General features: G+C 45.3%; 1 protein-coding gene across 4 annotated transcripts; it reads right to left on the bottom strand.

Moving 5' to 3' along the window:
• Window positions 1–4,077: 4,077 nt before the first annotated feature.
• On the bottom strand, window positions 4,078–7,346 carry LOC109752134 (uncharacterized). 4 transcript variants are annotated; one of them, XM_045231071.2, is made up of 4 exons: window positions 7,085–7,346; window positions 6,821–6,962; window positions 5,162–6,241; window positions 4,078–5,004 (listed from the first exon to the last, which is right to left on the bottom strand). In XM_045231071.2, the coding sequence occupies exons 1-4, from the start codon at window positions 7,217–7,219 to the stop codon at window positions 4,238–4,240; spliced, it is 2,124 nt and encodes a 707-aa protein (XP_045087006.1). In that variant the 5' UTR covers window positions 7,220–7,346; the 3' UTR covers window positions 4,078–4,237. The 4 variants fall into 4 exon arrangements, with proteins under 4 accessions (XP_045087006.1, XP_045087007.2, XP_045087008.1 ...); XM_045231072.2 differs by having other exon boundaries at window positions 4,078–4,998; XM_045231073.2 differs by having other exon boundaries at window positions 5,162–6,193.
• Window positions 7,347–24,667: the final 17,321 nt, after the last annotated feature.

Below are 24,667 nucleotides of genomic sequence, written 5' to 3'. Positions count from 1 at the left end.
GGCATTCTTGACACAATACGCCTTTCTTTTTGGCTTCGCAGATGTTCAGCCCAACTCTACGCGTGGACTTTTTTTCTTTTCTTTCTTTTAGAAAATGTACACCCATAGGCATACATTATAGTATTACTGTATTCATTGAAGGAACGATACAAAGATGAAACGCATACAAGCAACAAAAACCAAAAAAGATATAAGTGATTGTACTCCTGCATACTACCTTCGCTGCAACTACCAAAGCACCCACGAACTTCACCATCGCTGGAGAAGAAGAACACCAGAAACTGTTCCACATCTTGACATTGAAGAAATCCCTAGCTAGGAAGCGTCAACGAGCCGCCGTAGCAACCAACCCCGGAAGGTTGGATCTAGCCCGATAAGAAACATCGACCGGAGGAGCCCTCCGAGCCTCTTCAACGCCAGATCCGGGGCCAACGCCCACCCGCCCTTTAACACATGGTTGGATCCTCCACCGTCTTCTGCATATCTACAGCAGTCATCATTGCCGCGCTCCAAGAGCAGCTCATTCTCGCCATCACGCCAAGATGCAACGCCAGATCGAGAAACCGGGGCTCCTCTCCCCCTCATGACGGCAAGACAGCGACTAGAGAGGAAGGGGAGCGACGGAGTTCCCGGCGGGCACCCTGGGTCTGGAAGCGCCGCTTGTTGGTTGTTGGTTTTGCGAGAGGAACGGTTGTGTGGCAACTCTACGTGTGGACCTGGTGAAGCGCGAAGCTAGGAGAATGAACGGAGCCTATGTATCGCTCACCGCAGTGCTAATGCTGTGTCGGCCTGTTAGCGGGCAGTAAATCACTAGAAAGTTTCGGCTGATTTGGGGAAACTTCTCTACCGGTTTCTGGAAGCTTCCAGGCATGTTTTTTTTTCTTTTCCTTTTGCTGATTTTTCTATTTCCTCGGGTTTCTATTTTTTAGTTTCTTCTTCTTTTTCTAAAACGGATGAATATTTTTAAATTTTCATGAACTTTTTCCAAACACCTGAATATTAAATATGATAACTTTTCTCAATTCATGAACATTTTCTATTTGTGAAGATTTGTAAATTCATTAACATTTTTGAATTCATGAATATTTTCTAAAATCTGCAAATAATTTTCAAATTTGTGACATTTTAAACATTTATTAATTTCATGAAATTTTTTAAAAATTGCAAACATTTTAAAAATTAGTGGACTTATTTCAAATTCAAGAAAAAAATGCGAAAGTTTGTCAAAATCGTAAAAAAAAATCATTTTTACAATTTGCAAATTTTTAAAAATTCATGTACATTTTTTCAAACTTGTGGTCATTTTTTAAATTTCCAAACATTTTTTATATTAGTGAATATTTTTTATAATTCACAAAGATTTATTCAAAATTAGTGAATAATTTTAAGTTGAAATAAAATTGATTGAAATAATAAATGGACTGAAAAAAAATCATGATTGCTCGTTGCGAGCTTTCACTTAGTGGGCTAGGTTCATAGGGATAGCGTGTGAGCGACGCGAGTGTCGTGCTCGCAGTGAGCAACACATATCAGCGTCTGTTTTCCTCCACGTTGTTGTTCAATATTGTTGAAAGTAGGCCTTAAGCTTCGTGCTCCTGTCACGTGGGAGGGCGTAGCTGAGACGGTGCTCCTGAAAGTGCTAGTTATCAACTAGAGGGGGTGAATAGCAGATTTTTATAAATGTCTTCGAAGATGCGGAAGCGAAATAGTAACTAAATAGGATACAGCCGAAGATAAGCTACACTAGGCATCCTAGAATGTCAAACAACATTTGAAGTGATATGTGAAGACAAACAGCAACTAGGTAGAAGAGAGTAGATTAGGAAGATAGTGTGAAGACAAAGATATGTAATCAGAGGGGATGTCTTCACACAATGTCTTCAAATAGAGCTAGTATGCAATGACTTTATGAAACTAAACAGTAGGTAAAAAATGAAGTGATAGAACCAGTTGCTCGGGGAAGACAAATGATTTGTTGGATCAGTTCCAGTTGCTCGAGGAGGCTAAGACTGAACTCTCAAGACCACGTCTTCACCTTATTCCCCTTGAGCTAAGACCCGCAGATCTCGCCCAATCACTCAAGCAAGTCTTCAAGGTAGACTTCCAAACCTTCACAGACTTCGTTCACCGGAAATCCACAATAACTTTTGGATGCTCAGAACGCGACGCCTAACCGACTGGAAGATCACAACCTTCAAGTGTAACAAGTTTTCAGTTCACGCAGAACAGAAAAACTTAAGTGATGCTCAAAACACTTTGGGCTCTGAGTGTTTGGGTTTGTCCTCACAAGGATTCTCTCTCAAAGGCTTCGGAGGTAGGTTGCACTCAAACGACAAAAGTCATGCACTAACTTGGAGAAGCTACCAACTTGTGGTGGAGGGGGTGGACTATTTATAGTCAGGAGGCAACCCGACATGATATGTCTGAAATGACCCTGGGTCAGTGGACAACCGACACGCTCCCAACGGTCGGATTTTAAACACACGGGGCAGCTTGATTTGGGCTCCAAGTAAAGTTGACTCAACCAACTCTGGAAGAGATTTTCTCTCATTGTGTTCGCACGAAGACATTGGATTTTAGGTTGAGCATCATGCCAGTTTTTTGACTTTCTTTACTCGACCCCACTTAATAATGCAGTGGTTCCTATGACTCAGGAAAGAAGAAAATGAAACTACCAAAAGACTAGGTCTTCGCGCTCCATTGTCTTCAAGCGAAAGTCTTCGCGTACCATTAGCTTCAACACGAATGTCTTCACGAACCACCATTGTCTTCAATGTCTTCATACATGCATTTTTAGGGGTCGTCTTCGATGGGTAAACCGAATCGATAGGGATTTCTACCTGTGCTCTTTTGTGAATCTCACAAACACATGAGTCCAACAACCAAGTTTGTCGTCAATACTCCAAAACCAACTAGTGGTGGCACTAGATGCACTTAAAGCTCCTCCTCGCAGGCCGAGTGCTCCAGCCTCTATCATCAAGTTGAGCTGGTGTTGCTTGTTCATCTCGTCGAGGGCGCGGGGATGTCGATGTTTCGGAGGAGGCGAGCATGCATGGGTGCTAGAAAGGCAACTGGGGTAGCTACATCAATCAACCGCAAGGTAGAGATTACAACGAATTACAGAAATGGAGAGGAATTGATGTTCTTGCGACAGGGGAAAGCCAAAGAGAAGAAAGGGTAGGTAGTCTCCAAGTGTCGATGCTGTGACCTTCTCTCTAGCAGCAGACGCTTAAGTAGTCGACGTCATTAGCCTAGTAGCGGTCACCCACTCTAGCCCAGTGCATCTGGAGTTGAGTTGGTTGTGTATGCCCATTGGATGGTGGGCCCTCCTAGGGGTGTTGACGCTGGGGGTCTTGGATGATCCGGTGCGCACCGCCTTCAGCACATTTTCTTTATCATCAAACTGAACATGTCATTTGGCTAAATATCAATTCTAAAAGGGACAATAAACACCACTCTTTAATGGAAGATACAGTGGCGTAGCTTGTGCAAAACGTAAGAGAGGGCCAAGACTTGAAGGGGGGCAAATTAGTAGGAAAGAAGGGGTTAATCTCTAGTTGAAACACTAGTTACTCCTAAAGTCTAGCATTTTCTTCAGTGAATGCACAAATTGGGGGGGGGGGGGGGGGGGGGCAGGGCCTCTGTTGGTCTACACTAAGCTCCGCCACTAGGAAGATAACCATTAATTTAGAAATTTTAAAATGAGCGTACGGCAGTATCAATGCTTCACGTAGGACTATATCTTAAGCATGACACCTATACAAAAATCTGGTATGACACTTTATTTAATGAGAAGATACAGAGTTGTCATATCATAGCTCTTAGCATAAAAATCAAGACAACTCATATATTTTCTCTCACGAAGCACATTAAATGGGAGCCCATTTAGATACGACAATAAGATATAATCCATTGGAGGTACATCTAGTGTATATTTTTTGCGAGGGATCTAAGTATATATTTAAAGTATAGTCCGTTCGGAATTATTTGTCGCCAAAAGAGATATATCTTCATTCTGCGACAAGTAATTCGGGATGGAGGGAGTATAACTTAAGATATAATGCATTGAGAGTATCCTTAAATGGAAAGTGACCCCAAAATTAACATCAAAGTCACCAAAACACTGCACAGCAAGCACACATTTATTTAGTACAACCTCGATGCATGCACTTGGAACCGTCCATTTCATGAATGCACCGCATCTCACACATCCCGGCACACACACGTGCTTTCCAGCCTACCGGGCCACCGCATGTGCGTTTCCGGGCTCGCCGGCCTGCACCCAAACGACGCTTAGCTTGGTGAGGAAGTGGCACACAGCGACATCCCCTGGCTTAACGTTGTGCAGCGCAAAGAACGGGTGCTTCAGGCTCCACTGCGACGTGTCGAGGTGGCACACGGCCAGCGCTTCCATCGTCGCCGGCGCCGCGCCCCTTTCCATGCTCTCCATCGTCACCGCGTACGCGGCGGTGGGGTTGGATGTGTGGCAGTAGTACACCGCATACGGGTACTTCAAGTCGTGGCAGGTCACGATCTCCGATGACTTGGAGAGCCTTCGGGCAGCCGTCACGTTGTACCTCCCCCGCAGCGCCAGCGTGCCCGGGGCTTCCACGGGAAGATTGGCGGCGGAGAACGCACGAACGTTGGACGTTCCGAGAAGGGACGTCGTGAGCTCGCCGAGGGACTCGAGGGAGGTGGAGCATCCTGCTTTTTCACCGGGGAGCGTCCGTGGGTGCTCGCAGGTGTCCAGCGTCCACCGAATGTCTCTAATCATCCCAAGGGACCTTGGGGCAAACATCGCGACGATGTCCCAGAGGCGCTTGGCAGAGAATGGAAGGGAGTCGGCGACGTGGCGGGGAAGAAGCGTCGGCAAGGAGTTGGTCGGCGGGATGGTTGGGGTGATCATTGACCCTGGCCGCAGCATGTCGCGGAAGAAGAAAACATCTGCGTGTCTTTCGTTCTTGTGGCTATGAGAGTCAACATGGTGGATCGCCTTTCCTGTTACTTGAAACACGCGCGATAGTAAAAAAATCATTTGAGAAATGATATTTAATCAAATAACTAGCTCTGTTTTCTGGATATTTATCATCGCATGAAAAGAGTAAATTAACATGGAAATTCTAAAAATGCACTTTCTTCATAAGTTGAGCTTTCTCTTTACCTTCTATGTGTGCCATATGCCCCGTAGAAACGGTCTTTAGGTCATTTTCATGCTCCGAGCTATATGACATTGTAGCTTTGTCTGGATCCACTTCATCTTTTGACCCATATGTCATTGTAAGTTTATTTGTATACTCTTCGTGGTTTGACCGGTATGACATTGTAACTTTATGTGGATCTTCTTCTTCTTGTTCTGACCTATATGTCATCGTAGCTTTATTGGGATCATCTTCTTGTTTCGACCCATATGACATTGTAACTTTATGTGGATCTTCTTCTTGTTCTGACCTATATGTCATTGTAACTTTATTGGGATCATCTTCTTGTTCCGACCCATATGACATTGTGACTTTATGTGGATCTTCCTCTTGTTCTGACCTATATGACATTGTAACTTTATTGGGATCATCTTCTTGTTCTGACCTATATGACATTGTGACTTTATGTGGATCTTCTTCTTGTTCTGACCTATATGTCATTGTAGCTTTATTGGGATCATCTTCTTGTTCTGGCTTATATGACATTGTAAGTCTATGTGGATCATCTTCACCTTGATTCAAGACTTCAATATGTTCATTTTTTCCTTCATCTAACCCATATGACACTGAGACTTCTTTTAGATCTCCTTCTTGTGCCACAAAGTCTCTATCTTTTGATCCATGTGACACAGATACTTCCTTTAAATTATTTCCACCTTTTGATCCATATGACAGAGAAACCTCCTTCACATCTCCTTCTTGTGCAACGAAGTCTCTCTTTGGAACATCTTTGGCACCTACCCCATAAGAAACCGAGACTTTTTTCGGTCTCTCTCCAACTTTTGCCCCATATGACACGGAGACCTCCTTTAAATTGTCTCCATCTTTTGATTCATACGACAAGGAGACCTCCTTTAAATTATGTTCAGCATGTGATGCAGTATGACTATGTTCTTCCCCTTGATCAACTTCTGACTTGAGTTTCTTATAATATGGTCCAATTTTTCGTAGTCCTTTGACAAACTTGAGGTCAACATCGTCTAGAGAGGCACGCACTGAATTCACATGCGGCAACCATGTTGATAGACTTATTAGTAGGTCAACTGTGATAAACCACAAGTCACATGAAATCAAATTGAACGGGGTGATGCATGCATGCAAAGACAACGAATAAAAAAATCTACAGATAGACTATGCTAAATACTAGTCCCTCCGTCTCAAAATGTAAGATCATTTTTGACACTAGGTTGCCCCTCTGAATATTAGACCTCTGAACACCAGAGTCATCTATCACAACAACGAAACAAACCAGACTCGTGTTTGCGGTATGCATAGACACAAACAAATCGTTTATGCTGTGGATGACAGGCTACATTTAAACCTAATCTGTTGTTGAATATCCGGTCTCTATTAAAAGTTATGTTTAGTTTTATCGATTTCCCATTTCCCCCCAAAAAAGTTTACCTTTTACTTTTCAACTATATTCGATTTACACAGGCAGCTTCAGACCAATTATCAAGCCACGATTGAAATCAGGTCTACGAGTTTAGTTTATTTACTGTTTTAACTGACGTGCATGGCTGCCATGCTATGCCATATGTTTTGGAGAGAGAGAGAGAGAGAGAGAGAGAGAGAGAGAGAGAGAGAGAGAGAGAGAGAGAGAGAGAGAGAGAGAGAGAGACCTTCTTGTTGGACTAACAGGTCGCTGACGGCTGGGGGCTTTGGAGTTCTGGGAAGCACCGCCTCCCAGTACGCCCTCGGCGTCACCGAGTTCGTCGTGGCCGCATTGGCGAAGCTCACATGATGACTGCCTCCTCCAGTAATCTGGGTGCATCACAACAAATAAACGAACGACTGTTACAAGTTGCACACACACACGACGTACATAGGTATGCAATTCGTGTGTGGACAGAAATATCTGATGAGAGTGTGCCGTATGCACTCACCAGAAGAAGCGAGACGAGTGGCAGGAGTAGATCCATGGTGTGCGCGCGCTGCGGTGCAGTGTGTTGCATGCATCCAGTGCTAGTGAGTGATGGTGTGAAGCAAACCAGCTGGACATGGGTCCTATTTATAGTCATGAACTCATGATTGGGCGAGGAGTGGCATAAATTTATGCTTGATAACAATTATACAGATGCCTTTCAGGTGTCTTGCTGAATCCATGATTCATGAGCCATGCAAGGGCCAACGTATAGTATGACGGCATTGGACGCTGACGACTCAACCGTTGCTCTCCTATTTGTAGTAAGTGGTTATTAGAAAAGAGCAGCGCGAGTTCCTCGTGTTCATTTCTTTATGATATGGAGTATGTCAGATCTGGTGGATGCAAATATGGCCAAAGTGCCATATTACGGAGTATGAAAGTCCTAGCCGAAAGGCCTTGTCGGCTCATCTCGGAGGGGAAATATAATCTGAGATTGAATATGTGCTGAATATGATTCTACTTGTATATATTCCTCAGAGCAACTTCAACGGGCCGACCCAAACAGACGGCGCATTTGTCCGTTTGGGTCGGCCGCCCGTCCGGCGTCCGCTCAGTTTTTCATTTGGGCCGGCAGTGCGCCCAACGCGCCGATCCATTTCATGTCCGCACTCAACTTTTTTTAAAAAAGGTCCGCAACCGATCATGCCAGCGGCCATGTCTCATGCCGGCACCATGCCAGCATCGGCATACAATGCCGGCTTCAGAAAATATCACCACAGTTCATGCTAGCGCACTCGCCAGCCGGCCGGCACACATGCCAGCACACAAAAAAAGGTTGGGACTTGAGTTCGACCACGCCATCGCGGCTCCCGTGGTCATGACAGTACACCTGCCGGCATACAGAAAAGATGGCGCTCGCCGCCATAGATCACTTGTCGTCGAACTTGAGCATGTCGGCCTGCATCTTCTCGAACCCGCGCGTGCTCTCAAATTGGTAAGGCGGAAACTTCTTGCGCTCATGAGACTCTCGGTGGACACGAATCCAAAAGGTTGAATGTTTTTGCTCGGTGCCCGTCTTGGGGTCTTGTCCAATGTCTCGCCAACACTCGCAAAGAAGGTTGTCCTCGGCTGCCGTGTATGCCTTCGTGTGCTTGCTCTTGCGCTTCGGCTTAGGACCGGCGGCTTGGTTGGCGAGCTCGTCCTCGAACAAAGGCTCCACTTCGATGTCGCACTCGTCCTCTTTCTCTAGCCCGTAGTCGTCCGGGAACTCATGGTCGAGTGGGAAGCCGTCCAGGTCGATGCCGACCTGATCACTCATGAAGGCCGCCTGATCGAGATCATAGCCAGCGGCCGTCCTGGCTTTGTGTCTCGTCGGGATCGTAGCCAGCGGCCGGCGCACCGCCCTCGAAGATGAGGTTTTGCATGTAGTCCTCGTCGACGGCGGACGGCATCCCACGAACAGGTTGCGGGCATCCGGGAGCACGCCGGCCGGTGTCTGCCGCGCGCGTTTCCTCGCGCCGCTGGATGACAAGCCACCTGCCACCGGGGTGGCGTTGAGGTAGATGGGCGCGGGCGCAGGCGTGGAAGGCGCGACCACGCTCACGTCGGGCGAGCACTCCCCGGAGAGGTGATGACCAACAAGTATAGGGGAACGCAACAGTTTTCGAGGGTAGAGTATTCAACCCAAATTTATTGATTCGACGGAAGGGGAGCCAAAGAATATTCTCAAGTATTAGCAGTTGAGTTGTCAATTCAACCACACCTGGATAACTTAGTATCTGCAGCAAAGTATTTAGTAGCAAAGTAATATTTTTAGGTTTTGTAGTGATTATGACAGTAGCAACGGAAAAGTAAATAAGCGAAGAACAATATGTGAAAAGCTCGTAGGCATTGGATCGGTGATGGAGAATTATGCCGGATGCGGTTCATCATGTAACAGTCATAACATAGAGTGACACAGAACTAGCTCCAATTCATCAATATAATGTAGGCATGTATTCCGAATATAGTCATACGTGCTTATGGAAAAGAATTTGCATGACATCTTTTGTCCTACCCTCCCGTGGCAGCGGGGTCCTAATGGAAACTAAGGAATATTAAGGCCTCCTTTTAATAGAGTACCGGAACAAAGCATTATCACATAGTGAATACATGAACTCTTCAAACTATGGTTATTACCGGGAGTGGTCCCGATTATTGTCACTTCGGGGTTGCCGGATCATAACACATAGTAGGTGACTATAGACTTGCAAGATAGGATCAAGAACTCACATATATTCATGAAAACATAATAGGTTCAGATCTGAAATCATGGCACTTGGGCCCTAGTGACAAGCATTAAGCATAGCAAAGTCATAGCAACATCAATCTCAGAACATAGTGGATACTAGGGATCAAACCCTAACAAAACTAACTCGATTACATGATAGATCTCATCCAACCCATCACCGTCCAGCAAGCCTACGATGGAATTACTCACGCACGGCGGTGAGCATCATGAAATTGGTGATGGAGGATGGTTGATGACGACGACGGCGACGGATTCCCCTCACGAGAGCCCCGAACGGACTCCAGATCAGCCCTCCCGAGAGGTTTTAGGGCTTGGCGGCGGCTCCGTATCGTAAAACACGATGAATCCTTCTCTCTGATTTTTTTCCCCGAAAGTGAATATATGGAGTTGGAATTGAGGTCGGTGGAGTGTTAGGGGGCCCACGAGGCAGGGGGCACGCCCCCCACCCACGTGGACAGGGTGTGGGCCCCCTGACTTGGATTTTTCTTCCAATATTTTTAATATTTTCTAAAAAGATGTTCCGTGGAGTTTCAGGTCATTCACAAAACTTTTGTTTCTGCACATAAATAACACCATGGAAAGTCTGCTGAAAACAGCGCCAGTCCAGATTAATTCCATTCAAATTATGCAAGTTAGAGTCCAAAACAAGGGCAAAAGTGTTTGGAAAAGTAGATACGACGGAGACATATCAACTCCCCCAAGCTTAAACCTTTGCTTGTCCTCAAGCAATTCAGTTGATAAACTGAAAGTGATAAAGAAAAACTTTTACAAACTCTGTTTGCTCTTGTTGTTGTAAATATGTAAAGCCAGCATTCAAGTTTTCAGCAAAGATTATGACTAACCACATTCACAATAACTCTTAGGTCTCATGTTTACTCATATCAATGGCATAATCAACTAGCGAGCCATAATAATAAATCTCGGATGACAACACTTTCTCAAAACAATCATGATATGATATAACAGGATGGTATCTCGCTAGCCCTTTCTAAGACCGCAAAACATAAATGCAGAGCACCTTTAAAGATCAAGGACTGACTAGACATTGTAATTCATGGTAAAAGAGATCCAGTCATAGTCATACCCAATATAAATTAATAGTAATGGATGCAAATGACAGCAGTGCTCTCCAGCTGGTGCCTTTTAATAAGAGGGTGATGACTCAACATAAAAGTAAATAGATAGGCCCTTCGCAGAGGGAAGCAGGGATTTGTAGAGGTGCCAGAGCTCGGTTTTGAAATAGAGATAAATAATATTTTGAGCGGCATACTTTCATTGTCAACATAACAACCAAGATATGGCGATATCTTCCATGCTACACACATTATAGGCGGTTCCCAAACAGAATGGTAAAGTTCATACTCACCCTCCACCAACAAGCATCAATCCATGGCTTGCTCGAAACAACGAGTGCCTCCAACTAACAACAGTCCCAGGGGGAGTTTTGTTTGCAATTATTTTGATTTGATTTTGCATAAAGCATGGGACTGGGCATCCCGGTGACCAGCCATTTTCTCGTGAGTGAGGAGCGGAGTCCACTCCTCTTGAGAATAACCCGCCTAACATGGAAGATAAGGACATCCCTAGTTGATACATGAGCTATTCGAGCATACAAAACGGAATTTCATTTGAAGGTTTAGAGTTTGGCACATACAAATTTACTTGGAACGACAGGTAGATACCGCATATAGGAAGGTATAGTGGACTCACATGGAATAACTTTGGGGTTTAAGGGATTGGATGCACAAGCAATATTCCCGCTTAGTACAAGTGAAGGCTAGCAAAAGACTGGGAAGCGACCAACTAGCGAGCGACAACAGTCATGAACATGCATTAAAATTAATAAACATTGAGGGCAAGCATGAGTAGGATATAATCCACCATGAACATAAATATCGTGAAGGCTATGTTGATTTGTTTCAACTACATGTGTGAACATGTGCCAAGTCGAGTCACTTAAATCATTTAAAAGAGGATACCACCCTACTATACCACATCACAACCATTTTAATAGCATGTTGGCACGCAAGGTAAACCATTATAACTCATAGCTAATCAAGCATGGCATAAGCAACTTGATCTCTAATTGTCATTGCAAACATGTTTATTCATAATAGGCTGAATCAGGAACGATGAACTAATCATATTTACAAAAACAAGAGAGGTCGAGTTCAAACCAGCTTCTCTCATTTCAGTCAGTCCATCATATATCGTCATAATTGCCTTTCACTTGCACGACCGAACGATGTGAAAATAATAAGAGTGAACATGCATTGGACTAAGCTGGAATCTGCGAGCATTCAATAAACAGGAGAAGACAAGGCAATATGGGCTCTTGGTTAAATCAACAACAATGCATATAAGAGCCACTTCAACAATTTAATCATGGTCTTCTCCTATCGACCCCCAAAGAAAAGAAAAGAAATAAAACTATTTACACGAAAAAGCTCCCAACAAGCAAAAGAAGAAAGGGAAATCTTTTTGGGTTTTCTTTTTAATTACTACTACTACAGCAAGAAAAGTAAACTAACTGAAAGCTACACTAAATTTTTTTTGGTTTTTCTTAAGATTTATTAAACACACAAGAAGAAAGCAAGAAAAAGAAAATAAACTAGCATGGATAGTACAATGAAAGAGTATGAGCACCGACATCTAGCAATGAGTGTGTGAACATAAATGTAATGTCGGTGAGAAATACGTACTCCCCCAAGCTTAGGCTTTTGGCCTAAGTTGGTTTATTGTCACGGATGGCCTGGCGGATATCCATAGTTGTAGCCGGGGTCGTACTGAGATGCAACGGTTATTGCCTCCTGGGCTGCAGCGTGGCGGCGAGCTGCCTCCGCCCTCCTCTAGTACTCATCTGCCTCCTCTCTGGTAATGAAATGTCTTCCTTTTGCCTGATAATCAAAGAAGGTAGGAGCAGGGAGAGTAATACGACAGCACGACGTCTGTCAAAGATTAAGCGATACCGGAGAGGTGATTCATTCCTCTTGACAAACTGGTGGTGAACCATAGCATTAAAGTCTAAATAAGTAGGTGGCAACTCAATATCATCCTCACATATGTCCACACCAAGAAAATTAGCTAAGCGGGTTGCATAAATTCCACCAAAGAAATCTCCATTAAATCTATTGTGATGCAACCTACGCGCAACAATGGCTCCCAAATTATAAGATTTGTCTCCTAACACAGCACTCCTAAGAATACTGAGGTCAGGGACACACATATGACATGCTTCATCTTTACCATTTATGCTACCTATGAAGAGAGCAAAATAATGTATAGCAGGAAAATGAATGCTCCCTATGTTAGCTTGTGCTATATCTCTAGATTCCCCCACAGTTATACTAGCAAGAAAATCTCTAAATTCAGATTTGCGGGGTTCACTAGCACTACCCCATTGTGGAAGTTTGCAAGCAGTGGTAAAATCCTCTAAGCCCATCGTATAAGATTTTTCATAGAGATCAAACAGGACAGTTGGAGAATTACGTGAAGATGAAAATTCAAACCTCCTTACAAAGGAACTAGTGAGATAGTGGTACTGGCGGCACTTTTCCTCCTCGAAGCTCACAAGATCAGCGTTACGCAAATACGCGTTAAATTCTTGCTTGATTCCCGCTCGATCCATAAAGTTTTCTGAAGGCCATTCACAAGGCCGCACTGGAGCGTCCCTTGGTGGCTCATCGTCAGCATCACGCATTGCAAGCCTGGGTCCTTGCTTCCTTGAAGAACCACCTTGGAACATTTTCCTAAGCATATTTCTTTCTCTGAAAAATTTCTGAAATTTTTAGTAACTTCAAATAAAAGTGAACCAAGCTCAACAAAATTGATAGCAACTACTCCTACAAGTGCCTAGAGCCTATATCAAGCATTAGAACTACTTGGAACCATATAAATTTGACATGCAAGCTCAAGAACATGGTCACCTTGGCAGCACAAATTTGCAATGAATAAAGCAATAGAACAAAAACTAATTGGACCAATGGAGGAGTCACATACCAAGGAACAATCTCCCCAAGCAGTTTTGTGAGAGGTGCTTTGAACAAGGAGATCGAAAATCGCAGCAAAATGAGCTAGAACTCGTGCTTGAGCTGGATGATGATTTTTTTGGGAGGAAGAAGAAGTGTGTGGGTGCAGGAATAAGTGGAGGGGAGCCACCATAGGCCCACGAGGCAGGGGGCGCGCCCTGGACCCTCGTGGCCAGGTGCTTGCTCCCCCTACTGTGTTCTCAGTGCCAGATATTCTCAAATATTTCAGAAAAAATCATATTCCATTTTCAGGGCATTTGGAGAACTTTTATTCGGGGTATTTTTATATTGCACGGATAATTCAGAAAACAGACAGAAAAATATTGTTTTTGCTTTATTTCAACTAAATAACAAAAAGTAAAGAGAGGGTACAGAAGTTTGTGCTTCTTGTTTCATCCATCTCATGCTCATCAAAAGGAATCCACTAACAAGGTTGATCAAGTCTTGTTAACAAACTCATTCCGAATAACATGGAACCGGAGAAATTTCGAATAACACTATGTTACCTCAACGGGGATATGCACATCCCCAATAATAAGAATATCATATTTCTTCTTGATAGTAGGTAGAGGAAATTCAAAACCTCCAAAAATAATTGATGGAATTTTTCCAATAGAATTGATACTGTGGACTTGAGGTTGTTTCCTCGGAAAGTGTACCGTATGCTCATTACCATTAACATGAAAAGTGACATTGCCTTTGTTGCAATCAATAACAGCCCCTGCAGTATTCAAAAAAGGTCTTCCAAGAATAATAGACATACTATCGTCCTCGGGAATATCAAGAATAACAAAGTCCGTTAAAATAGTAACGTTTGCAACCACAACAGGCACATCCTCACAAATACCGACAGGTATAACAGTTGATTTATCAGCCATTTGCAAAGATATTTCAGTAGATGTCAACTTATTTAAATCAAGTCTACGGTATAAAGAGAGAGGCATAAAACTAACACCGGCTCCAAGATTACATAAAGCAGTTTTAACATAGTTTCTTTTAATGGAGCATGGTATAGTAGGTACTCCTGGATCTTAGGTATTCCACCCTTAAAAGTGTAATTAGCAAGCATGGTGGAAATTTCAGCTTCCGGTATCTTTCTCTTATTGGTAACAATTTCTTTCATATACTTAGCATAAGGATTCATTTTGAGTATATCAGTCAAACGCATACGCAAAAAGATAGGTCTAATCATTTCAGCAAAGCGCTCAAAATCCTCATCATCCTTTTTCTTGGATGGTTTGGGAGGAAAAGGCATGGGTTTCTGAACCCATGGTTCTCTTTCTTTACCATGTTTCCTAGCAACAAAGTCTCTCTTATCATAACGTTGATTCTTTGATTGTGGGTTATCAAGATCAACAGCAGGTTCAGTTTCTACATCATCATTACTAGGTTGAGCATCATCATGAACATCATCATTAACATTATCGCTAGGTTCATGTTCATTACCAGATTTTGTTTCCGCATTAGAGATAGAAATATCATTTGGATTCTCAGGTGGTTCAGCAATAGGTTCACTAGAAGCATGCAAAGTCCTATCATTTTTCTTTTTCTTCTTTTTAGAAGGACTAGGTGCATCTATATTATTTCTCTGAGAATCTTGTTCAATTCTCCTAGGGTGGCCTTCAGGATACAAAGGTTCCTGAGTCATTTTACCAGTTCTAGTAGCCACTCTAACAACATAATCATTATTCGTACTATTCAATTCATTGAGCAAATCATTTTGAGCTTTAAGTACTTGTTCTACTTGAGTGGTAACCATAGAAGCATGTTTACTAATGAGTTTAAGTTCACCCTTAACATTAGCCATATAATCACCCAAGTGTTCAATCATATAAGCATTTTGTTTTAATTATCTACCAAAATAAGCATTGAAATCTTCTTGCTTAACCATAAAGTTATCAAACTCATCCAAGCATTGGCTAGCAATTTTAGTAGGAGGGATTTCAGCTTTATCATATCTATAGAGAGAATTTACCTTTACTACCTGTGTCGGGTTATCAAGACCATGAGTTTCTTCAATAGGTGAAGGATTAATATCATATGTTTCTTCAGCAGGCGGTAAATTAAGACCATGTATTTATTCAATAGGAGGTAAATTCTTAACATCTTCAGCTTTAATACCTTTTTCTTTCATAGATTTCTTTGCCTCTTGCATATCTTCAGGACTGAGAAATAGAACACCTCTTTTCTTCGGAGTTGGTTTAGGAATAGGCTCAGGAATTGGCTCAGGAGCTGGCTCAGGAAGTGTCCAATTATTTTAATTTGTCAACATATTATTCAATAGGATTTCAGCTTCATCCGGTGTTCTTTCCCTGAAAACAGAACCAGCACAACTATCCAGGTAATCTCTGGATGCATCGGTTAGTCCATTATAAAAGATATCAAGTATTTCATTTTTCTTAAGAGGATGATCAGGCAAAGCATTAAGTAATTGGAGAAGCCTCCCCCAAGCTTGTGGGAGACTCTCTTCTTCAATTTGCACAAAATTATATATGTCCCTTAAAGCAGCTTGTTTCTTATGAGCAGGGAAATATTTAGCAGAGAAGTAATAAATCATATCCTGGGGACTACGCACACAACCAGGATCAAGAGAATTAAACCATATCTTAGCATCACCCTTTAATGAGAACGGAAATATTTTAAGGATATAAAGGTAGCGAGATTTCTCATCATTAGTGAACAGGGTGGCTATATCATTTAATTTAGTAAGATGTGCCACAACAGTTTCAGATTCATAGCCATAAAAAGGATCAGATTCAACCAAAGTAATTATATCAGGATCAACAGAGAATTCATAATCCTTATTAGTAACACAGATAGGTGAAGTAGCAAAAGCAGGGTCAGGTTTCATTCTAGCATTAAGAGATTGCTGCTTCCATTTAGCTAATACCTCTTGAGCTCGTATCTATCTTTGCAAGCTAAAATAGCTATAGAAGCTTCTTTTTCAAAACATAACCCTCAGGAACAACAGGCGATTCATATTTATTAGGGGGAGAGTCTTCATCCTCACTTTCATCAATGTTATCAGTTTCAATAATTTCATTCTCTCTAGCCCTAGCAAGTTGTTCATCAAGAAATTCACCAAGTGGCACAGTAGTATCAAGCATAGAAGTAGTTTCATCATAAGTATCATGCATAGCAGAAGTGGCATCATCAATAACATGCGACATATCAGAACGAATAGCAGAAGCAGGTTTAGGTGTCGCAAGCTTACTCAAAACAGAAGATGAATCAAGTGCGGAGCTAGATGGCAGTTCCTTACCTCCCCTCGTAGTTGAGGGATAACTTGTTGTTTTCGCGTCCTTCAAGTTCTTCATAGTGACCAGCAGATATAAATCCCAAGTGACTCAAAGAATAGAGCTATGCTCTCCGGCAACGGCGCCAGAAAATAGTCTTGATGACCCACAAGTATAGGGGATCGCAACAGTTTTCGAGGGTAGAGTATTCAGCCCAAATTTATTGATTCGACACAAGGGGAGCCAAAGAATATTCTCAAGTATTAGCAGTTGAGTTGTCAATTCAACCACACCTGGATAATTTAGTATCTGCAACAAAGTATTTAGTAGCAAAGTAATATTTTTGGGTTTTGTAGTGATTATAACAGTAGCAACGGAAAAGTAAATAAGCGAAGAACAATATGTGAAAAGCTCGTAGGCATCGGATCAGTGATGGATACATAGAGGCGTATCATGAGCTTCTTTCATAACTTCCTGTGTCATATCCAGGTTTTTCTCTGCACATGGCACCACTAGGCGGCCCTTGAAGTATAAGGTGCCATCTTCAGCAATAGTGAAGAATGAGGGCTTTCCTTCTACGAGGTAGCGCTTAATCTTGTGGGCTTCAGAGTCATACTTCTGTAGCCTTTTGATGCTGTCCACGAGATCTGGTTTAGCAACTAGGGTATTGAGGGAACCCTGGGTAACAACGTGGAGGTTCACCTTGCCAAACTCCTTAGGAGGGGGAGCGAGTGCACCCGGAGGAACAATATGGAGGTTCAGCTTCCTGAATTCTTCAACAAGCGAGGGCTGAACTTTGTGAACCTGGAGGTGGTTGCAGTAAGACTTGCGGCTCAAGGCATCAGCCATTACATTAGCCTTGCCTGGCGTATAGGAAATACCCAAGTCAAAGTCTGCAACAAGCTCCATCCATCTCTACTGACGGAGGTTCAGATCTGGCTGAGTAAACAGATACTTCAGACTTTGGTGGTCAGTGAAGATCTCGCAACGATTACCAAGAAGGTAATGTCGCCACTGCTTCAGCGCATGAATGACAGCAGCAAGTTCGAGGTCATGAACTGGGTAGTTCTCTTCGTGAGGGCGCAATTGCCGAGAGGCATAAGCAATCACTTTGCGGTCTTGCATTAGGACACAGCCTAATCCTTGACGGGAAGCGTCGCAGTAAATGACGAAGTCCTTCTTAGTATCAGGTGGAGCTAGAACTGGGGAAGAAGTCAACTTGTCTTTGAGTGCCTGGAAACTTTCTTGACATTTGTCTGTCCATTGGAACTTGACGCCCTTATGTAACAGGTTAGTCAGAGGCCTGGCGATCTTGGAGAAGTTCTCGACGAATCGACGGCAATAGCTGGCGAGACCGAGAAAACTTCTGACTTGCTTAACGTTCTTGGGAGGAGTCCAATCAAGAATAGCCTGAACTCGCTCGGGGTTGACGGCAATACCATCCTTAGAGATGACATGCCCAAGATAGGTTACTTCTGGTAGCCAGAATTCACATTTGGAGAACTTGGCATATAGTTGATGCTCTCGTAGCTTTTCCAGCACAAGTCGAAGATGTTCAGCATGTCCTTCTTCGTTCTTGGAAAATACCAGGATATCATCCAGATAAACCACGACGAACTTGTCGAGGTAATCCATGAATATATAGTTCATCAGACGAGAGAAGGTGGCTGGAGCATTGGTTAAACCGAAAGACATGACGGTGTACTCGTATGAACCATAGCGAGTCACGAAGGCGGTCTTTGGGATATCCTCCTCGCGAACACGGATCTGGTGGTAACCCAACCTCAAGTCGAGCTTAGAGAACACTGACGAACCAGCCAGTTGATCATACAAATCATTGATCTGAGGAAGAGGATACTTATTCTGAATGGTAGCTTGGTTTATAGGACGGTAGTCTTGAACTAATCGGTTTGTCCCATCCTTCTTCTTGACAAAGAGAGAAGGTGCTCCCCAAGGAGAGCAACTTGGGCGAATGAATCCTTTGCGAAGAGAATTGTCGATTTCCTCCTTAAGCTCAAGGAGTTCATGCGGCGGCATCTTGTAGGGTCGCTTGGCTATAGGAGTGGTGCCTGGTTTCAAGTCGATGATGAATTCGACAGCTCTAGCAGGGGGAATCCCTGGAAGTTCTTCAGGGAAGACGTCGAGGAATTCACGCATGACGGGAATGTTTTCAATGCCCTCGAGTGGTGCAGCGTTCAATGCATTCAATGCATAGAGCATGGCCTCGGCATTTTGCACCAGATGAGCTTGGTAAGCAACTATTTCATCTGAAGGGTGAAGTAGATGAACGATCTTAGTGGCACAAACTATAGAAGCAGTATGCGCTTTCAGCCAATCCATCCCCAAAACGAGGTCGATGTTAGACGACTTCAGGATAATGGGAGAGGCATAGAATTCCAGCCCTTCGATTTCCACGGGGACGTCGATGCCAACCAGGGAGGTTTGACACTGTCCCACTGGGGTTTTGACCAATACCGAGGTGTTCATCTCCTCACATTTAACGTCGTGCTTGTATGCAAAATCTTCTGACATGAATGAATGCGATGCACCTGTATCAAATAAAACGGATGCTGGTACTGAATTTACGAGGAGTGTACCCATCACAGTAGCAGGCTGGTCTTGAGCTTCATTGAGATCAACGTGGTTGGCATGAGCACGACCATAAGACTTAGCATTGTTGTTGCGGGGCTGGTTGTTACCACGGCCAGTTGCTGGAAGGGCCAGTTGATTCTGGTTCTGGTTGCATTCTCTAGCACGGTGCCCTGGTTGGCCACACCTGAAGCACAAGACATTATTGGGAGTGGGAACAGGGGCTTGGGATGGTGGATCTGGAAGTCTTGACTGCCTAGATGGTGGTGGAGGCAGACGAGGTGCAGCATAGGTCTGCCTTGGGGCAGATGCATTTGGATGGTACATGCTGTTCGGGATCCATATCTTACGCTTCTGTGAGGGCGAGCCCGAAGATGAGCCCGTGTCACGGTTGCGCCTGTGAGAGCTCTGGTATTCCTGCAGACCAGTTTCGACATTGATGGCCTTGTTCACCAGGGTGGCGAAATCAGCAAAGTCATGCACTAGAAGTGCGAGCTTGATGTCAGCTTGAAGGCCATCACGGAACTTCTCCTGCCTGCATGCATCAGTTGCAATGTCCTCTTCAGCATAGCGAGACAAGTCCAGAAACTCCCGTTGATAAGCTTCAACAGTTTTGTTGCCTTGGGTGAGGTTGCGGAACTCACGCTTCTTCCGGTCCATGACTCCCTGAGGAATGAAGCGGGCACGGAAAGCAGCTTGGAAGTCTGGCCAGGTGATGATTGTTCCAGCTGGCAGAGTACGCCTGTGGCTGTCCCACCATTGAGCTGCGGGTCCCTTCAGAAAGAAGGAAGCAAAGTTGACATAGCTGGCAGGGGCTACATCGGCAGACTCCATCTCATAGGTGATGTCACGGAGCCAGTCATCAGCATCCAGAGGCTGAGTTGAGCTGCGGTAGATGGTTGGGTTGAGGCGTATGAAATCTTGAAGAGTCACTTGGGCTGGCTGCTGGTTCATATTGGGGCGAGGAAACTGAGCCATCATATTTTCCATGAATTGACGGTTCAGTTCGAACTGTTGGATCATTCCAGCCATGTACTCAGGCGGTGGTGGGGCATTGCCACCACTACCACGACCACCTGGTCTAACCATCCTGCTAATATATAACAGGGGTTCAGCATTGAGAAATTTGCAAAGACAAGGATCATTCATGATGAAACATGCATAATGAAAGGAGCACGATAGCTACTACATAGTAGTCGGCATAACTTACAAAAGGGGTCATGCATAGAGTTCAGTACACAGAGTTCAGTACATAGACTAAAACATCATAGGCGGCACACAGGCTCGCGGCGAATGCATCTAACTCTACAAGCAAGCCTACATCAGTCCCAAGAGGTACTGTGGAGGTAATCGTAGCCCGACAGCTGGTAGTGAGGCAACGGATAGCCCTCCACGTCAGCAGACTGGGGGCCGCGGATACTCAGGTGTAGAGCCCGACGCTCAGGTGGCAGAAGAGGACCAAGTGCGGGAGAGTAGCCTCCCACTTCTGGCCAACCGACACCGTGGGGCATCACGGTCCTGGCTGGGTAGATCGCAGTACGCGGTAGCTGTCCAGATCGGACAAAGGGGTGCAGCAGCGTTAGAGCACGGTAAAGGTGCTGACGGGTGGTGTACATCTCGTGGCGAAGAGCTCGGTTAGCTCGATCCAGCCCATCAGCATGCAGAACCAGGTTCTGATGGTAGAAGGGCTCTCGGGTGACAGTGGAGTAGGCAGCAGTATAGTATCCCTCCGCACCAACATCAGATGCGATAGCAATGTGCCTGAAAGGGGAGGTGTCCAACTCCCGATACTCTCCACGAAGACGTGTCAGAGCAGCATAGGCAGCATCGTGGACAGCCATATCGATGGTCACACCAACACCATGTGCGGTGTGCAGCACAGTAGTGGAGTCATACTCCCGCGAGTAGAGGTGGACGATGGCACGGTACTGCTCCTGGTTAAAGTCCTGGTACTCCTCGTAGACGGTGTACTCAGGGTGCCAGCGATAACCCAGATAGGTCATCATCTCAGCTAGCACAGCCGGTGATCCCGAGGCACCAATGGCCGTCGTGTGGCGCACGACCTGCCTCGTGGGTTCCATCTGAAAGCAAAGACGTTTCAAAGGAGTCAAATGACAGTGTGTGAATTGTTCAAAATACTATTCTAAGAAACAACTATGGCTTATCCAACTTTGGGGTGAATGCGGTCACGGGATCCTAGTGTTAGAGTTAGTAAATTCGTTTAACCCGAGTAGAAGAGAGTTCAGAGTCCCAGAGTAAAGGTCGAGGAGTAAAAGATCCTAGTACCACCCAATGGCGACGTGGGCCCGTAAGACACACAGCCATGTTAGTAAAAGTTTTGTAATGTCTAGACTCGACTTCGGCCAAGGAGTGTGGAAAGGGGGATTCCTACAGGCAGTCGGCTCTGATACCAACTTGTGACGCCCCCGATTTGACCGTACACTAATCATGCACGCAAATGTGTACGATCAAGATCAGGGACTCATGGGAAGATATCACAACACAACTCTAAAACATAAATAAGTCATACAAGCATCATAATACAAGCCAGGGGCCTCGAGGGCTCGAATACAAGTGCTCGATCACAGATGAGTCAGCGGAAGCAACAATATCTGAGTACAGACATAAGTTAAACAAGTTTGCCTTAAGAAGGCTAGCACAAACTGGGATACAGATCGAACGAGGCGCCGGCCTCCTGCCTGGGATCCTCCTAACTACTCCTGGTCGTCGTCAGCGGGCTGCACGTAGTAGTAGGCACCTCCAGTGTCGTAGGAGTCGTCGTTGACGGTGGCGTCTGGCTCCTGGACTCCAGCATCTGGTTGTGACAACCAGATAGAAAGGAAAAGGGGGAAAAGAGGGAGAGAAGCAACCGTGAGTACTCATCCAAAGTACTCGCAAGCAAGGAGCTACACTACATATGCATGGATATATGTGTAAAGGGGCATATCAGTGGACTGAACTGCAGAATGCCAGAATAAGAGGGGGATAGCTAGTCCTGTCGAAGGCTACGCTTCTGGCCATCTCCATCTTGCAGCATGTAGAAGAGAGTAGATTGAAGTCCTCCAAGTAGCATCGCATAGCATAATCCTATCCGGCGATCCCCTCCTCGTCGCCCTGTTAGAGAGCGATCACCGGGTTGTATCTGGCACTTGGAAGGGTGTATTTTATTCAGTATCCAGTTCTAGTTGTCATAAGGTCAAGGTACAACTCCGGGTCGTCCTTTTACCGAGGGACACGGCTATTCGAATAGATAAACTTCCCTGCAGGGGTGCACCACATAACCCAACACGCTCGATCCCATTTGGCCGGACACACTTTTCTGGGTCATGCCCGGCCTCAGAAGATCAACACGTCGCAGCCCCACCTAGGCACAACAGAGAGGTCAGCACGCCGGTCTAACCCTATGCGCGCAGGGGTCTGGGCCCATCGCCCTATGCACACCTGCACGTTGCGTACGCGGCCGGAAGCAGACCTAGCCTAGTGGCGTTCCAGTCCAATCCGGCGCGCGCCACTCAGTCGCTGACGTCACGAAGGCTTCGGCTGATACCACGACGCCGGGATACCCATAACTACTCCCGCGTAGATGGTTAGTGCGTATAGACCAAATGGCCAGACTCAGATCAAATACCAAGAACTCGTTAAGCGTGTTATGTCGAAGTAACCGCGGACGCCGTCCAGGGCCAGGCCCACCTCTCGCCTAGGTGGTCTCAACCTGCCCTGTCGCTCCGCCACAAAGATCCACTTGCGGGTACTCCTACGAGCCGACCCGACTTTAGTCATCACATGTGTCATGTATATGGTATATAAGTATATACCCGTGATCACCGCCCAGGTGATCAAGGCCCGATAGTATAGCACAGCAGACGGACAAGAATGTAGGGCCACTGATGGAAAACTAGCATCCTATACTAAGCATGTAGGATTGCAGGTAAAGGTAACAACAGTAGTAGCAAGGATAGGCTATGCATCAGGATAGGATATCGGAAAGCAGTAACATGCTACACTACTCTAATGCAAGCAGTATAGAGAAGAATAGGCGATATCTGGTGATCAAGGGGGGGGGGCTTGCCTGGTTGCTCTGGCAAGTAGGAGGGGTCGTCAACTCCGTAGTCGAACTGGGCAGCAGCAGTGTCGGTCTCGTAGTCTACTGGAGAGAAGAGGGGGAAGAAACAGTAAATACAATGCAAACATAAACATGACGATGCGTGACATGACAATGAGCAGTGCGAGGTGTGTCCTAACGCGACAGTAGGTGGTACCGGCGAAGGGGGGGAACATCCGGGAAAGTATTCCCGATGTTTTGCGTTTTCGGACAGATGGACCGGAGGGGGAAAGTTGCGAGTTCGATAGGTTAGGGAGGTGTGGTGGACGAACGGACTGCGTATCCGGATTCGTCTCGTCATTCTGAGCAACTTTCATGTTGAAAATATTTTAATCCGAGTTACGGATTAAAAGATATGATTTTCTAAAGATTTTATTAATTTCTGGAATTTAATTAATTATTTAATTTAATTCGAAAATGGATTTATGACATCAGCATGATGTCATGCTGACGTCAGCAGTCAACGTTGACCGTTGACCTGGTCAACCTGACAGGTGGGTCCCACCTGTCAGGGGCTGTTACCTAATTAACTACTGTTTAGTTAAATTAATTATCTAATTAGATTAATTTAAACAGGATTAATTAACTTAATTAATTTAGTTAATTAATTAATTAATTAAATTTATTTTTATTACTTTTTTATTTATATATTTATTAATTAATTTATTATTTTTATTATATTATTTTATTTATTTTTTAAATCATTTTATTATTATTATTATTATTTTTCTTTTCTTTTCGTTCTGTGGGCTGGGCCCCATGTGTCATAGGGCCACGGGGGTTCGGGCCCAGGGGCAGTGGCTCAGGGGGGGGGGGCGAGGCCCCACCTGGCAGTGGCCCAGGGGCCACAGCGGGTTTGGCCCAACGGGTGCGGGCGCTACGGGTGCGTGGGCGTTGCGGGCGGAGGCCACGACCCAGCGCAACAGGGCGCCGGCGGCCACGGCGCTGGTCAGGGGAGACCCAGGCCGCAGCGGCCGGAGACGGAGCGTCGACGGAGGGGGGTGGCCGCGGGCTCGGCTGGGCGAAGCGGAGGGGAAGCGGGCGACGAGGTCGGGGAGAGAGGGAGGTGCTCGCCGGCCGGCCATCTCCGGCGACGGCTGGATCCGTGAGGGGGCTCGGCAGACGCAACGCGACGAGGCGCTCCGGAGGATGGCCGTGGGGTTGTCAGAGGTGGGCTGCAAAGGCGCCGGCGTTGAGTGGAGAAGCGCCAGGGCTCGGCCTCGCAGCGCGTGTGGCGAGGACGGCAGGGCGCGGCCGTCAGCGGGCGGCGTAGCCGAGCACGGGGGTGGCGGGCGCGTTCACGAGGAGGGGCGAGCAAAGGCGGGAGCGCCATCGCGCGCGCGCAGTTGACGCGGGC

This window comes from Aegilops tauschii, chromosome 7 (genome assembly GCF_002575655.3).
Source record: "Aegilops tauschii subsp. strangulata cultivar AL8/78 chromosome 7, Aet v6.0, whole genome shotgun sequence".
NCBI classification, from domain to species: Eukaryota; Viridiplantae; Streptophyta; class Magnoliopsida; order Poales; family Poaceae; genus Aegilops; species Aegilops tauschii.
The sequence above is the reverse complement of the archived record's forward strand: the minus strand, read 5'-3'. Positions and strand labels throughout refer to the sequence as shown.

Coding starts and splice junctions, on each gene's coding strand:
- LOC109752134 (XM_045231071.2), bottom strand. CDS start 7,219: ATGACTATAAATAGGACCCATGTCCAGCTGGTTTGCTTCACACCATCA. Junction 6,963..7,084: donor CACTCGTCTCGCTTCTTCTG/GTGAGTGCATAC, acceptor TGATGCACCCAG/ATTACTGGAGGAGGCAGTCA. Junction 5,005..5,161: donor GCATATGGCACACATAGAAG/GTAAAGAGAAAG, acceptor GCGTGTTTCAAG/TAACAGGAAAGGCGATCCAC.